The sequence below is a fragment of the Triturus cristatus genome, chromosome 9 (assembly GCF_964204655.1).
Source record: "Triturus cristatus chromosome 9, aTriCri1.1, whole genome shotgun sequence".
NCBI lineage: Eukaryota > Metazoa > Chordata > Amphibia > Caudata > Salamandridae > Triturus > Triturus cristatus.
Window position 1 is genome coordinate 151,640,124 of NC_140592.1, and position 16,386 is coordinate 151,656,509.

Below are 16,386 nucleotides of genomic sequence, written 5' to 3' on the forward strand. Positions count from 1 at the left end.
GTGTACATACAGTCAATTTTAGCCATCATATAAAAGCTGCTTTAATTTTTAATTGTAAGAGATTATTAAATTGTTCATTATTTATAATTGATAGTGTCTCCAAGGTTGGGATTTGATTAACTGAGATGATAATAAAACGTTTAGTAATACATTATTGAGAGCGCCTAGCTTTTTAAAATATTTCCTTATAGAAAATGTATTTCAAATAATTCTACTCAGCTTTTAAAAATCAGATCCTGTAGCTAGTAAACTGGGTATTATCAAGGAAAGAAAGTGATGCCAGGACAACGCCAAGCCATATTCTGCAGTGTGAGGTGAAGGATCTGAGATTAAAAATACAGTAAAGACATTTGATTAAAAATGTTGACAAACTTGGCAATAACTTTATCCTAAAAGGCAGGTGAGCCACATAACAAAATAGATGGCCATTAAGCGCATCCCACATAGTTATGCACAAAGCTCTTTGTGTCGTTGCTAAGGGCTATACAATTATGGGGAAATTTACTATACTGTGATCCACTGCAGCAACTAAAGTTTCTGTGCTGTGTTGCATCAGAGAAAGTGTCAAAATCAGTGCCACGTTTACTGAGATATGGTACTGTTCTTTTCTCCCCTGCGCTGCCGTACTTTAGGCTGCGATGCAGCAACACACACACCCTTCCAACATAGTGCAAGGGAGTGCGCATTCTGTAAAGCATATGTTTTGTCTTGGAAGAGGTGCCATTATAGTAAAAAAAACTATGCTTTAATACTTTTCCTACTTTGTGCGCGCGGCACAGTGCTCCACATATGCAACGTTTAAAAAATATGGAGTAATTAAGACATCTGTCATCCATTAAGCCTGCCTCAAGGAGGCATAAGCTTTTGGTGCAAATTCCTGTCTACATTTGTTGGTAGGTATGTATTTGTGTCAAAGCCCATGTGTGGATGGGGATGCCCGTGTACCACCTATGGAACTCCCCCTTGACGCAAAGCAGCAGAAAGTAGTGCTCGACTTTGGCCAAGTTTCGAACAAAAATCATGATTTGCATTGGAAAGTGAATACCACCACAGCGATTTGTGCAGGGCTTGCATTACAAAAACAACCCTTACCCTGTGCAAAGTGTTAGTAAATATTGTCCCTAGTAGTTAATTTGGAAGCATGAGTACTCTGGGCCCAATTCACAGAACTAACTTAAGAAAAAATCCTAAACTTACTACCATTTACTCATTTTGGTATTCACAGAGGGAACTTACTCATTTTGGTATTCACAGAAGGCACTTACTCATTGATGAGTAAGTGCCTTCTGTGAATACCAAAATGGTAGTAAGTTTAGGATTTTGTCTTAAGTTAGTTCTGTGACTCGGGCCCTCCATGTCAATTTGTTGCCATTTACAGCTCCTAAATATGGATACTCGTAACCTGCTCCATGGTGAGAGACTCAGTCGTCCACATGAAGCCAGGTTTACAGCTGCCAATTGCATTATTTTGATTTTGGCTAGATTAACCTGGAGACAGTACTCCCCATTATATTGTTGCTGCCAATTGAGTTGCCTCTGAGGCCCTTCTGTGTCATTGATAGAATAAATAGTCATCACTTGCCATATGAGTTGTATGTTCTGTTCCCGACTCGAGGGTACTGCATCCATGTGACCTGGTAAATCAGAGATCAATAGCTAAAATTAGGAGTCATAATACATTTCCACTTCAGACCATTCGCTGTTTTAATTTTAGGAGTTGAACTATTGTCGCCTGACTATTTTACTTGCACACAAGTAGAAAGTAAGGTCTGGACGATGCCCCATGGATATAATTTCGTACTGCCCGCTAGTGCTTGTTTGCCAACATAGGGCTATAAATGTATCTATTGAAGGACAGGTTCTCCTGAAACCCATCTGTAGTATCATTTACATTTAGATACCCAGCGACGAGTTATTATTATTATTTTTTTTAAAACAGATTTTATTCATCAAATGATACATATAAAGCAGGGTTCTGTAACCCAGAGACCTCTGCACAATCAGTACAAAGCATCATGACTTTGACTTTTCAATGAAGAAACAAGGATGCAGAGAGAGCAATACAGATGAAGAAAAATGCCTTTTAGAACCTCCCAACTTACCCCCTCCTCCCCAGTCGCACTAACAACCTCCAAGACCCAGCTAAGACATGGCGTTGCTCCACACCACTTGCACCCATACACTTATATATGCAATCGTTTACCATTTGCATCAACGGTATAACATCAATCTGGATTAAGGGGCCCCCCTGCAGCGACCGGCTCCAGGAGCAACCCCCAGTAATCAGCCCACCGCTTCCAAAGGCTTCTGCGGGCACCCTCTTGCCGTGAAGATAGGATGCTCTAAGCTCATACACAAGTCTAGGCCCCTCTTCCATACCGACACCAAGGGTGGCATCGGCGCCTTCCATGCCTTGGCGATGTCTCTCTTCGCCAACGTAATCCCCAACAACATAAGATGGCATTTATAAAAGTTGCCCCCAATCCCTTCCATGACATGTAGCAATACTAACTTCTGCGACGGGGCAGATCCCAGCCCAGCACCTATGAGAGGCAGGACATCACCCCTCTCCAGAACCGTTCCAAGGAAGGACAGTGCCAGACCGTGTGTATCAGGGTCCCTTCCTTTCGTTCACATCTAAGGCTTACCGAGGAAGCCACCATACCCACCCTCCACAACCAGACTCTTGTTAAATAGACCCAATGAAGATATTCGAACTGGATAAGACGTAGGCGTACTGCTATGGCTGCCCCCCGCGGGGAGGCCAGAGCCTTCGTCCAGTCCTCATCAACATCCCCCTCCCAGGCCTCTCTACGTTTCTGCAATGTGGGGGAGCTGTGTGTTACTAGGGACTGATAAATCTTAGATATTTTGTGGTCCTGAAGATCCCCCATAAATACTTTGGCTTCCACCGGACTGAATTCTGCCAGTGACTCCAGGCCCACCAGACTAGGGCAGAGGGCATGGCGAAACTGGAAGTATTTATAGAATTGGGATTTAGGAATTTGATATTCGTTTTGTATGTCTTGAAAAGATTTCAGGGTTAGCCCCTTCATGACATCCCCAAGGGTAGAGATACCGATATTGTCCCAGCCCCGAAACCCTGATAGAGCAGTTAGTTGTGGCAAGCGTCCATTGTTCCACAGGGGGTCTCCCGGGTCAGCGTGTTCCACCACCCCATCCGCCGCAAGGCTTGTCGTCAAACCTGGAAGACCACCTGGGTTGCTGATGGCAGGGCCATACGAACTGGTACAGAATATAGAATCATGTGAAGAGAGTGATCCCCTATGAGGCGCCGCTCAACAGCATAGGCTGGGTTGTCCCTATCCCCATACCACCACTCATTTAAGATGAAGATGAGGAGATGTGAGGTCATATAATAGGATAAAATATCGGAGGTCGCCAAGCCCCCGCAATACATAGAGAGGAAACATGCCCGTATAGCGACTCTCACCGCACCTCTTGCCCATAGAAATTGCCCCAAGACAGCATTAACCTGCCTAAACCATCTAGGGGGTATCAGGTAGGGATGATTCTGCAACTGGTACAGCAAGTGAGGAAGCGCGACCATCTTAAAGATGGCCTATCGGCTATAGATAGACAGCGGCATGCGCGACCATACCTTTAAATCCTCCTGAACCCGTTCCCAGACTGCAGCCAGGTTCCTCACCAAAGCCACCACAGAAGAGTCCGATAGGAATTCCCCAAGATATTTCATCCCATCAGTTACCACCCGAACCGACGCTGCCCAAGCGCCCACTCCGATGTGTTCCCCAGAAGCCATGACGTAGATTTGCTTGGATTCCGATAAAGACCAGATGATTCCCCAAAGATCTGCATAATGCGAAGCAGCCGCGGGCCAGTCCGATCAACATTTGTAAGAAAAAATAACACATCGTCGGCATATAATGCAATACGATCTGACAATCCATGCGCCCACTCAAAGCCTGTCACCTGCGCATCCATACGTACCCATGCAGCCAATTGTTCGACCGTCAATGCAAACAAGTATGGAGACAGTGGGCAGCCCTGCCGGGTGCCACGCCCAAGGGAGAAAGTGGAGGAAGTAGAGCCAGCGACCCGTAACGACGCAGTAAGATCAGTATAGAGCAGGGACAGGTAGGACATAAAGCGCGGCCCAAGATTCAATCTACGTAGTAGAGCGAAGAGATACACCCAGCTAAGCGAATCAAATGCCCGGTCCATATCTGCTAGCAACAGTGCCGCCCGGTCGCAATGCCCCGGAATGGGCGCAATAGCCATTTGGGCCCGCAAGCGGTTAGCCAATGCCTTGGCCAATATTTTGGCTTCAACGTTTAGAAGCGAGATGGGTTGATACGAAGCATGCCAGTCCGGGGGTCTGACCGGTTTATGGAACACCACTACTTCTGCATGTCTCCAATCCCGAGGAAGGCAACCCCGCACACGGAACTCCTCTACCACCCTAAGGTAATGGGGTCCTAGTTGCAAAAATAATTTCTTAAAGAACTCACAGGGGTACCCATTGGGCCCGGCGCCTTACCCGAATTGAGGTCTCCCAGGGCTGCACCCAATTCCTCCTCTGTGAGTGGGAGATCCAGCTCTGCGCTTGCCTCGTCAGGCAATGCAGGAACCGGCCTATCTCGTTCTCATGGAGACATTCTTTGGGGGCGTACAGCTCTGTGAAATATGCAGAAAAGCTTTCAGCGATATCTAAGGAGTCCGTGAGAGGCCGTCCATCCGGGCCCACTATCCCAGGAAGCGGCTGAGAGGGAAACAACCCCTGACAAAGCCTGTGAAGCATCTTACTAGATGTATCCTCCCACTGATAGACACGGCTGCCTGTTGCCAGCCAGGCAAGATGGGCCTTATCCATGAGGAGGACTGCATAGTTTGTTGCGCCAGTTGCAGCTGACGCCGTATATGATGTCCCCCCACGCCTCGACTACGATGTTCCAGATCCCCAATATTTGTCTCTGCTTGAAGCAGAGCCTCCCTCCGAGTCCTACGGGCTGCCGCGCAAAAGGAAATATCCACTCCCCGCAAGGTGGGCTTCATTGACTCCCATATAGGTTCGGCCTCCGAAACCAACGCTACAGTAAGCGTCAAGTATTGATCCAGCGCGCCCTCTAGGCACTTCCTGTAGTCGGCCTTCCACAGGTTCCACGTCGAGAGACGCCAGCGGAAGGGCCGCCTTGCTCAACCCATCTGTAGTGGGTTGTAATCGGTGAGTGATCAGAAAGACCCCTCGGAAGAATATCCGCCTCCACCACCCGAGCCGCAACCGCCCAAGGAACAAACAGATAATCAAGGCGGGAGAAGGAATTGTGAACCGCAGAGAAATATGTATAGCCCTGGGCCTGTCCGTGCATCCGGCGCCAGGGGTCCACCCAGATATCAATGAGGAAAGTTTTGTAACCTGGCTAGCCACCGCACCCTCCCCGGGGCTCCAGCAATCCAAGGCCATGTCTAAGACATCATTCCAGTCTCCCCCTATCATCACGGACAAGCCAAACGGCATTTCTTCCCACAGCTCCATGAGCCGCTCAACTAGTACCCAGGAAAGCGGAGGGGGGGCATAGACACATCCCAACACCACTGGTTCCTCCCTGATTATCTCTCGCAGAAACAAGTAGCGCCACTGGGTGTCTACCCACGTCTATATGTGTGTGTATAGGACTCAGCGGTGAATCAAAATCGCCACCCCCATGACCCTTGCACAAACCAGGAGTGAAACACCTGTGTGTTGCCATAACGCTGGCAGAGCGCCTTCGAGCACAGAATATGCGTTTCCTGTAGCATAAGTATGTCGGCATGGGCCCTCTTAGTATATTGGAGGATAGCCCCCACTTGATGCTATCAAGGACTCCCCTGACATTCCAGCTTTCCACCATGAGAGTCTCAGGTGAATCTCGGGCCCCGTCAAGTGAACCGGTCATGGAGGACCCTGATGGAGTAGAGGGGTACAGAGGAGAGTGTGTGGTGCAAGCCTATGGGCCTAGCAGTGTAGCAATAAAGTGCGACTTGGTGACAAAAACATAAACATCAACTAAAACAACCCAACAAACCCCCCACCCTATACTTCAACAGCGATGAAGCATCTGTCACTGCGGGTGCCGCCCGCAGACCCCAACAGGGAGTCCCGGCACACCTCAGCCAATGGATCCCCAATGTACAGCCCTAAATTGGCAGGCAACCCCTCCACTGGAAACCCAACAGAGAAACCGGCCTTCACGAAAACACCTCCGATCCACACGACATTGTCTGAGTTACCAGGGACTGCGAACTCCCCCCTGATTAGGAGCCCGATGAAATCTGCCAAGAGGCCGATCCGGTCTGGGAGGATTCACTGCAGGAGTGGGAACTAGACCTCCAACGATCTTTAGGCTTCGGTTGAGATTGCTTACAAGCTGCCTCGCTGGAGGAAGAGTCAGGGTCCTGCCGAGGTGGTGAATGGGGACGCAGCCGTACCGTCTCATCTGTCCATTGAAACACCTCTTCAATCGAGTCGAAGAAATGGGTCCGGGAACGATACACCACCCGCAGACGGGCCGGATACAGCAGGGCGTATGGGAGCTTGAGATCCCGGAGTCGTGCCTTGGCCACCAAAAATGACTGTCCGTTGTTGGACCAACTTCGTATAGTCGGGAAAGATCAATATGCATGCATTTTCAAAAAGCAAAGGTTCTTTGGCCCTGGCCTGCTTAACGATAACATCAGGGTCATGGTAGTTCAGCAACTTTGCAATGACTGGCCTCGGGCGGGCCCCAGGTGGTGGTTTTTGCATAAGGGCCCTATGAGCACGCTCTATCACAAAGCAGCGGGTCAGGGACTCCGGGGGAAGCCAACCCTCCAGCCATTGAGTAAGGAACCGCTCCATGTCCCCCCCTCACATCCATCCGGAAAACCAATAAAGCGGGGGTTATTATACCTGGCCCGACCCTCTGCGTCTTCCACATTTGTCGCCAGGCTCTGCTGGGTCATCTCAAGTGTGGCCACCCATTTCTGCAGAGTGGTGACTGCGTCCTCCAACCCCGAGATCCGCATTTCGGGCCACTGCATTCCGCAAGTCCTGGCGGAGGAGCATAATATCCAAGCAGACCGCCCCAATCTTGGCATCGAGGACTGGACATCTCGAGACTGCGTAATCGTGGCCATGAGCGCAGCATTGTCCGGGATCTCAGGCCCAGCTCCCTGCCCCCCCGCCAGCCCTAAGGCCCGTGCATTTGTCGAGCGTGCTCTGCTTGGCAGAGCCTCCACCTGGCTTGTCCCGTGTCATGTCTACTGGGCCCTCCCAACACCTGATCAATCAGCACCAGACTGTCCAGCTGCAGCTCCTAAGGATCACAGGCCCACTGGCGTAGGAGTACGAAGACACTCGGCGCAACCCGACCTAGCCGCCGAGCACGGGGACCCAGCAGACCGCAGGGAGCAAGCAAAGAAGGCCCCCGGGGTGACACACAGGATACGGTTGATGAAGGTCGATGGCCGTCCCGCAGGACAGAGGGTCTGTTCCACCTCAAGCAGGCCACACTGCTGTCCCCGCAGTAGTTACGGTCACTCAGAGCCAGGCTCGAGGGCCAGGATCAGACGGGCCCCCCTCACTCTCCACGGAGCCTCCAATATGACTGTCCACCCCTCTACAGGGCAATGAGCAGCAGCAAAGGACTCCAACCAGCCACTGCAGTCTCTCCAGGTGTTCACGCCGCCACCCCAATTGACCCGAAAGGGCCGCCGGAGCGAGGGCACAGCGACGCCGAAAGAAAACCGGATTACAAGCAGCCCTCCACGTGTCCAGTAGCGCAAGAGCGCAGGCCCAACGCCCGTCACAGGGCAGGCAGGCGGCCACCGGACACGGCACTCAGCGCTCCAATCACTCAGCGCCCCGTGGCTTGAGAATACCGCCGACTGCCCTGAGCGTGTCTCCCCGCGGCCCGACTCAAGCCGCCGATAACCCCGCCACCATCTCCGCATAAGTACGGAGGGGAAGGGGGAAGCAGCCTTGCGCTAAACTCGCACCACTTATGTCTAGAGGCCGCCACCTCCACCCAACCGCCTCACCGTGTAGTCCATCGCTGCAGGTTAGCCCTCGTCGGCACGGCTGCTTCTGGCTATGGTGCCGCTCTGTCTCTTCCGGGCCGCACCCCAGGCCTCCACCTCTACGGCTCACCGCGCTGAGATGCGGGGCCAGAGCAGGTATCGCACACAGCCCTCGAGCGCGCCCCAGCTGGGACACGGTCCAAATACACCAAAAAACGATCGGTGGGAAGGAGAATTTAAGGATAATTGCTCATGCTGGACGGAGCTCACCTAGCACACGTCCACCATCTTGGCTGCCAGGCCACGCCCCGACGAGTTTTTGTAATAACAATTTGGTAAAGCGATTAACAAGGTAAATCGATCAATCAGTTCCAATGAACAGTCTATACCATAACTGTATTGAGGCAAGCCAGTCTGAGATGATTCACGCTTTTATTAAAATTGAGATTAAAACCCTTGTTCCCACTATGCATTATGGTTAGAGCTACTTTTGCCTAGCTTTATGACTACAAGCCTCTGTTGTACAAACGAGGGCTGCCTCAATCGCAGCTGAACTAACCCAGAGTTTATATTTATTCAAGACTTAATCTGTCATTGTTCCTTGTACATATGTTAGAGTTTGGTAACGACCCCATCACATTAAGGATATACATATTTTCCTCAAAAAAACATGTTTTAAAAGTAAGCATACTTAAGTCTTATCTGCTCTCTCCTGTATGGTGGAGTGGGGATGTAAATATCTTTTTTTTTAAAGTATATATTTCAGCTGTTTTAAGTATGTGAGACAATCGTTCGTATCACAAGGACTTTGGTGGCACAAGGCAGAACTGAGCACCTGTTTTATGCACCTGTGCTGCTTAAAGTGAACTAATTTGACCCCTTATATTTATCTGAGTGCTTTTGTATTTTAGTCACTAGAGCTCAGAAACAATGGGCAAGGCTTACCTCTTTAGGTTTCTGAGATGTGAACAAAAGTAATGCACTAAGAGAAGTCTTGAGTTAAATGAGTTCTCTTTACCACCGCAGGTACATTAAATAGGCGCTCGGCTCTGCCCTGTGCCCGAAAAGCCCGCCATACGGCCTCAGGTACTGATCTGAGGTCCTCATATATGGCACTTTGGTGTAGGGCAACACAGCAAGGCACCTTGCTGCACTTTTCTATGCCAAAGTGAAAGCGCAAGAATGCACTGTACTTCGGCAATACGGTGCATTCCTGTCCTTTCTGCCTGTGCTGGCACCGTTTCGGCAATCCAGCGCCAACGTAGGCACCCTTGCACCATGGTGCAAGGGTGCCTCAGTTGAAGGCAGGATTGTTTTGGTGCATGAAGGCACACCTTCCTGCACAAAAACAAACCAAAGGGGCATTTTCCTCTTTCTATGTGTGATGCAGAATCCAGCACTCATAGAAGTTCACAAAAAATGAGTAAAATAAGAAAAGTAAACAAATTCCTCCTCATTACAACTCACTTCAGGAGGCGTACGGATTTGATGCATCCCCAGGTTTACATCACTTTGTAAATCTGGGGCAGCGTCAAATTCCATGGTTGTCACATTGGAAAACCCACCCCAACGCCCATAGAACGCCTCCCTGGCACAGAGTAAAGTGATGCGGATGATTTGCATTGCGTCACCCTATTCATGATTCATGAGGCCACTCAAAGTCACACAGGGTGGCTTTGCGTGGCTCCATAAATCTTTATGTGAGCCCTGCATCACACATGTACAACTTTACATGGTGCAAAAGTGACTCAAGGCTCTCATAAATAAGCCCCTGAAAGTTTAAAATGGACTGAAACCAAGTGCTCGCGCTTGAAATGTGGTTACCAGCACACGAAGGACCTGCTTCACAAATATAAATTTGCACTTCTGTGTAAGTTTACTATATTGTTGCTATTAACAAACTCCAAGTTAATAGTAAGTTTACGACAGCAGAGACTCCAGAGTCATGGCGGAAAATCAAAGGGAGAACAGATATTTTGGCATTTTTGCATCAATGTTTTCTCAGTCTGTTTTAAATGTTAATTGGAGTATGTTGTTGACTTCAGATTTGAAGTTATCGGCTCCCAGGTATTATCTGTTTTCACTAGTAGCACACAGAGGTAGGAGAATGTTTCATGGTTCCTACTCCGTAATTCTAAGCCGTCGATATTTATTGGAATGAACTGTGTTAATCACAGATCCCTGCCGCAGAAGAAGGTATCTTAACTATACAAAGCATAAAATGTCAGTGTACTAACTTCGCGTTCATTATTTTCCCCTGCCTTGTTTCATGATTACAGTTTTGTCATTTTTCGTTCTAATGTTTTTCTCTTTCTTTTTTATAGGAAAAAGTAGAATATGCCTTCCTAATAGTTTTTACAATTGAAACATTTTTAAAAATCATTGCCTATGGATTATTGATGCATCCCAATGCATATGTACGAAATGGATGGAATTTACTGGATTTTGTGATTGTAATAGTAGGGTAAGTAAATTACACTTTACAGTGCATGTATTTCCAGTTTATGTGCTTATTGTTGATTTTATGTGCTCCCATCTTCTTAACTTTCATGAAAATGTTGCTTTGACCTAAATCTTTGGATGGTTGCCTCTCTTTCGAATGACCCTTTACTTACCTTCCATCAATTGCGTGGCTGCTCTCTGAGTTAAGCCAATTCTATATTGCACTCCTATCTGCCTTAATATCTGTCATTTTATGTCTCCAAATTCCCCACATCTCATTTCATAGATCTCAACCTTGTTCCTGTTAAACCAGACTTCTGCAGACTAAGACTACACAATCTCTTCTATCCCATCCATTTATCCTGCCAATCATTTGCATGAACTCATATAACTTCACTAATCATCTCGCCTGCTAATTTATTTTACAACAGTGAAACTGGAGTAAGTGCATGGATTGGTTTCTTTGAGAGCACAAGACTAACCTCAATAACCATTAATGTTTGGATTAACCACCTACCTTGTCTTTCAGATTAACCTGCTACTCACTGTAAAGCACTTAGGAGCACATGCATCAAGGGATTTTGCGATCACATACAGTGCGATTCGCAAAAATCATCCGTTTGCGATGCATGAAAGTTTTTGGGATGCGCAATATTGGTAATCGCAATTTTTTGCGATTTCCAAAATTGCAATTGCATTTAAGGAATCGCAATTTGGGATTCCTTAAATGCAAGGCTAGAAGCACTTTGAAATAGCGATTCGTTAATTTGCAAAAACGGTGAAAAATACACTGAAGTGCATTTTTCGAAGTTTCATGTTACACACACACACACACACATGCCCTTGGGGCATGTGTGTGCGCAACATGGGTGCACAGTACACAGTACAATTTCAGGGGTGCAACAGGGTATCCTTTTGGCACCCTTGCACCCTTGAAATTGCATGCGCAATTTGTGGGTACCTATTTGGCACTTGCAAATTGCGCATGCAATTCCCATTCATTCCTATGGGCCTGTAGGCCCATAGGAATGAATGGGAAGCCATTCCTATAATTGCGACTCACAATTTGCGAGTCGCATTTAAGGAATGTTTAGAAATCACAATTTTTTAGCGATTCCTACATGCATAGGCTTTTGCGATTCCTTGATTGCGATTCCTTAATAATTGCTATTAAGGAATCGCAAAAACCTACCTTGATGCATGTGCCCCTTAGTGCCTCATCCTGGGAACTCCGGGATAGTAAGCCCTATCTAAATGCAGTGTAATGTTAAATGCAGTTACAATACAATACAATGAAAGTGTCAGTAGCTGTCTGTGCGAAGAAGCATGAGACCCACTAAATAGTCACTCTACTTTGAGTATTTGCCTTCTAAGGTATGTAATTCATCTACTATAGGAGGGACAGTTTGGAGTAATAGTCATTCGGTCATTTATTATCATTTACTCATTTACAGGTGGCCACCTTCATCAATTTGGTAAGCCGTCTGATGCAATTGCCTTCTTCTAGTGTCTCGGGAGAGATGATTACGCTGTAGCCAAAGCTGTTGTTAGCCACCCACGAGTGTCATTGTTGACACTTGGACTGGCTGAGTTGTAATGCATGTTGCCAAAAATGCCTGGAAGTATTCAGGGCTACTGCCAAAAAGAGATTGTTAGTGATCATCCCATGTAGCCCTGAGACTACCCTTTTGAAATAATTTCAGGTCACCTGGGATTTTACTATAGGAAGGTATTTTAGTGCATTGAGGGAATGGCCCACTCTAAGTTGTAGGTGATATGAAAAGTGCTTTTTTTGCCAAAGAGGGTATTATCTAAGCCAAATTCATCACATAACACATGAAGAGCTTTGAGAGAGCCACAATTCAATGTCTGATCTAACTTAAAAGCCCCTTTGGAAGCCCACTAAGTCCTTTGAATTGTATTACTTCCAGTTAAAATTCCAGTGTTGTGCCTTAAAGAAGCAGATAAGTTGTTTAGGAAGTCATTGTTGTGCAATTTACACACAGCTTTCTAGCTATAGAACATGGCTATAAGTAGAGAATTGTGAAGACCTGGGATTACAGATCTATGGCTATTCAAAGGGGTCAGTCATTTTGCCATCAGGGTGTAAGTTCCTCTATAACTGGATCCAGAGGAGGTACTGTGAGTGGAAGCAACCAATTATGTGAGATTGTGTGCCATGCAGTATAAGTCTGTATGCATTAATCTTAAACCTGCTTTCGCCTGTTTGCTAGTGATTTGTAGACTTTCAGTCTTGGTTTTGTCCCTCCCAACATGAATTGTTTAATAGCAGTGTAGATCGGGGGATTTTCAAAAATAGCAACCCAAAAACCTACTTGAATGTTTGGGTTGCAACCATCTTTACTACTTGTATCCTTCCCCTTGTTGATAGAGTGATATCTTTTGAAGTAATTTTCAAAAGAGGATGTGATAGGGGAAGCCTTTGCATATCACTTCGCCTATCTGAATCAGTCTCCATAAGAAGCTTCCATTGTTGACTTCAACTCACTGGTTATCGTAAAGCCCACAAATGTTCGAGATAAATGCCTGTCCATGGCCATACTTCTCAAGAAATATTACCACCCGAACTAGGTGAATGCTTTCTCTGTGTCAAGAGAAATGGTCAGGATGTTTTCTAGCATATCCTTGCTAATCGTTAATAGGCGTGTCAGAACCCTCAAGTGATTATGGAAGGAGTGGCCTGGTGCGAATCCTACTTGAGATTCGTGGACTTTGGATGGTATTACACTGCACAATTTATTGGCAAGGGTTTTCACTAGAATTTTCATATCCTCAGTAAATAACACTATGGGGCAAAAACTAATGTAGTCAAGGAAGTCTTTACCTTCTTTAGTGATAAGGAAGATTTCTGCCATAATTGAAATAACTCCTTGAGATCTACAATCAACCATTTCTTCAAACAACGCAGGGAGCATAGTTGCCATTAGTTATTTTCTGCCTTTTTAGAACTCACCACGGAAGCCATCTTTGCCTATAGATTTGCAGCTTGGAAGGTACAAGATGTCTTCAGAGATTTCTTACAGGGTAGTCTCACCAGAGAGCATAGCTCTACCTTTCTGCAACAAGTATGGTAGGGCGTGCCGGTTTAAAAAAAGTTCTTAAGATGCCGCAGTGGCTGGTATCTCTGATTTGTAAAAGTTTCATAACGGCTCTACATTGGGTGGGTCAATAGGTGGCCCCCAGCAAGACAAACAGGCGATATGGCCAAATAGGCATCACCTTCCTTGCTTGAAGTTGTCCTGCCCTTTTTCTTGGTTTAAGGTTCCCTAAAGCCCTCTTGGTCTTTGCTGTATGAAGGTAGTAAATTGTGAATTTAGCATTTTCTAATTGTAACCGTAGAGCGCCTGAGGGCCTGACATTACAACTAATTTTAAGAGATCTAATGTGTTTTTCATACTGCGTTTGTTAAATGTTCTCTTTCTGCTTGCCAATTGCGGAATCTCACATTGAATTTCACATGGATAGATCTTGCCAGGTCACTTTGCCCGCTGTCCGGATACCCGGCCAAAGTGATCAACCCTGCATTGTCATCTTATATGTTCATATATGGAACCTAAGTATATTTTCTCCTCTGGGACTCTGTGTCTGGTATTCAGTATTGTTAGACCTTGCCCTTTTTGCAGGGTTATCACAGAACCTTTTACCATCCTCCTGGTTTTGTTGGTTTTAGGACTCTGGGCACTTTACCACTGCTGATCAGTGCTAAAGTGCATATGCTCTCTCCAGTAAACGTGGTGGGATTGGTCTACACTTGTTTGGCATATTAATTTACCTGTAAGCCTCTTGTACATTGGTATCCTATAAACCCATAGCATGTATATTAAATGCTACTAGTGGGCCTACAGCGCTGCTTGCGCCACCCACAGAAGTAGCCTTTCAAACCTGTCTCAGGCCTCTGCTGCTGCAGGGTCTGCGTGTGCAGTTTACTGCCACAGTGACGTGACATTTAAAGGGTTTGCCATGTCTGAAACTCCCCTTTTACTACATATAGGTCACCCCTAAGGTACCCTAGGTAGCCCATTGGGCAGGGTGCTGTGTAGGTAAAAGGTAGGACATGTGCCTTTGTTGTGTGGCATGTCCTGGTAGTGACAAACAGCCTATTTGGTTTCTCACTACTGTGAGGCTGCTCCTCTCATAGGTTTGCATTGGGAATTCCCTAATATGTGTTTCAGTGGTAATTTCTGATATGAAAGGGGTAGCGTGATCATGTTTGTTATGTTTGGAATATCGGTAATAAATCCTGCTTGTTGGTGAAAGCAGATTTGTTATTAATATTTTAGAAATCCCACTTTTTGAAGTGGGCATTTCTGTGTGCTTATGACTCTTTGAACCCTGCCTGGTTGTGTATTCACTGTCCGGGTTTGGGAGTGATAGGGGCTGGAGATGTGCATTCACTGTAGACAGTCACAAGGGGGGGGGGCTGAGGTGTGTCCTGCCTTTCCTGGGAGACTCATAGTTGGGCTGAATAGGCCTGGTCTGCATTTTGGGTGGTGAGAGGAGTTGTCACCTGCACCTGAATAGGACTGTGCCTGTGTTTTACAATGTTGTCTCTGCCCCCTGTAGTGTGTCTGGAGCCAGGGCTGGGGATTGATTGGAGGTGTTGTGTACTTCTAAAGTTGTTTGAAGTGCCCACAGAACAAAGACTTTGTGAGTATAAGTACAGGGGCTGTGACCCCATGATTTGAGACACTCTGTGGGACTTGTGGCCAGATGTTGCTGGCTCTACATGCAGCACCAGAGGAATTGCTGGGCTGTCAGGAGAAACCACCACCTAAACTTTGCTAACTGACCTGCTAAATAGGACTGCCTCATCCCTTACAAAAGACATTTTGTGCTAGTCTGCCACCTACTTTCCTGCTTGTGTGCCCAAGTGTTCTTCAAGGGCATGTTGGCTTGCCCCCCCCCCCCTCGTTGTTTTGCAAATCCAGGTTCATTGAAAGTTACCTCACTCCACCTCTGGCGTTTGACTCTTGTCTGCGAGTCCAGCAGTGGTCGGGAATGCCATAGGAGCTGTATTGGAATACTCCCTTTCAGACCCCTAGTTGTGACGGTCAGTGCGAGGAAAGCGAGGAAAGCACTGCGCTCCTACACCTTGGGGAATCCTAGCTCAGGGAGGGCATTTCATTATTTGCCCCCCTCCCTCTTTGTTGACTGAGGATCTGCACATGGTGGGCGTCTTTCCCCCTGTTGCGAGCGAGTGGAGAACTCCTATCTGCTGGCTTAGTGCTTTCCCTGCCCTCTCCAGCGGGATAGAGAGCCGCTACAGGTGCGAGGGCAGAGGTGGGAGCGGCACGAAGGACCTCCCAGGTCCAGAGTCTGGCTTCTGCTGTGGCTAGGGCCCAGTCACCAGAGGAGATTCCACCCAGGAGAAACGGAGAATCACTCCAGGCCTTCCCGACCCACAGGGGCCTCATTGGAGTGCTTCAGTGTGTCGCCAGCATTTTTGTTCCCATCAGAGAAGGGCAGGCGAGCCCGTGGAGCAAGGCCAGCACCACACGTTGGCGGGCAACCCCAGCAATTGATTTGCAGGCGGAGGACCCTTGGAGGTCTCGCCGCCGACTGTAGCAGTGTGTGTATACCCTCGCCCAGACACATACCTTGGGGCATTTGTTGGAGGTTCATCCCGGGGAGAGTCCTCAATGGAGGCCCCTGCTTTGCGGAGTAGGGAACTTTCTGTGGATTAACCTATTGCCCCTAATAGGAGGGCATGTGTTTCTGCACTTTGTTTTGAATATGGGATTACCATAGCCCTACTAGTAGGCATCCTGATGCTCCTGCGGCATAACTGGCACTCGTACATCCACGCTCTTTCTGGGTACCATATTATTTATAAGAGGAGCACAGAGGTTCTTGTAGCTTGTTGCTGATGGGCTTACAGCAAATTATGGGTTCCTAGTATTTATG

The 16,386-nt window shown here is 47.3% G+C and overlaps 1 protein-coding gene across 2 annotated transcripts in view; it reads left to right on the forward strand.

Moving 5' to 3' along the window:
• CACNA1D (calcium voltage-gated channel subunit alpha1 D) overlaps positions 1–16,386 on the forward strand; it is a 1,031,608-nt gene that overhangs the window by 193,428 nt on the left and 821,794 nt on the right. For both annotated transcript variants that reach the window (XM_085624624.1, XM_085624625.1), the window contains exon 4: positions 10,344–10,483. In XM_085624624.1, the coding sequence (XP_085480750.1) occupies positions 10,344–10,483 (140 nt within the window). The remainder of the gene's footprint in view (positions 1–10,343; positions 10,484–16,386) is intronic.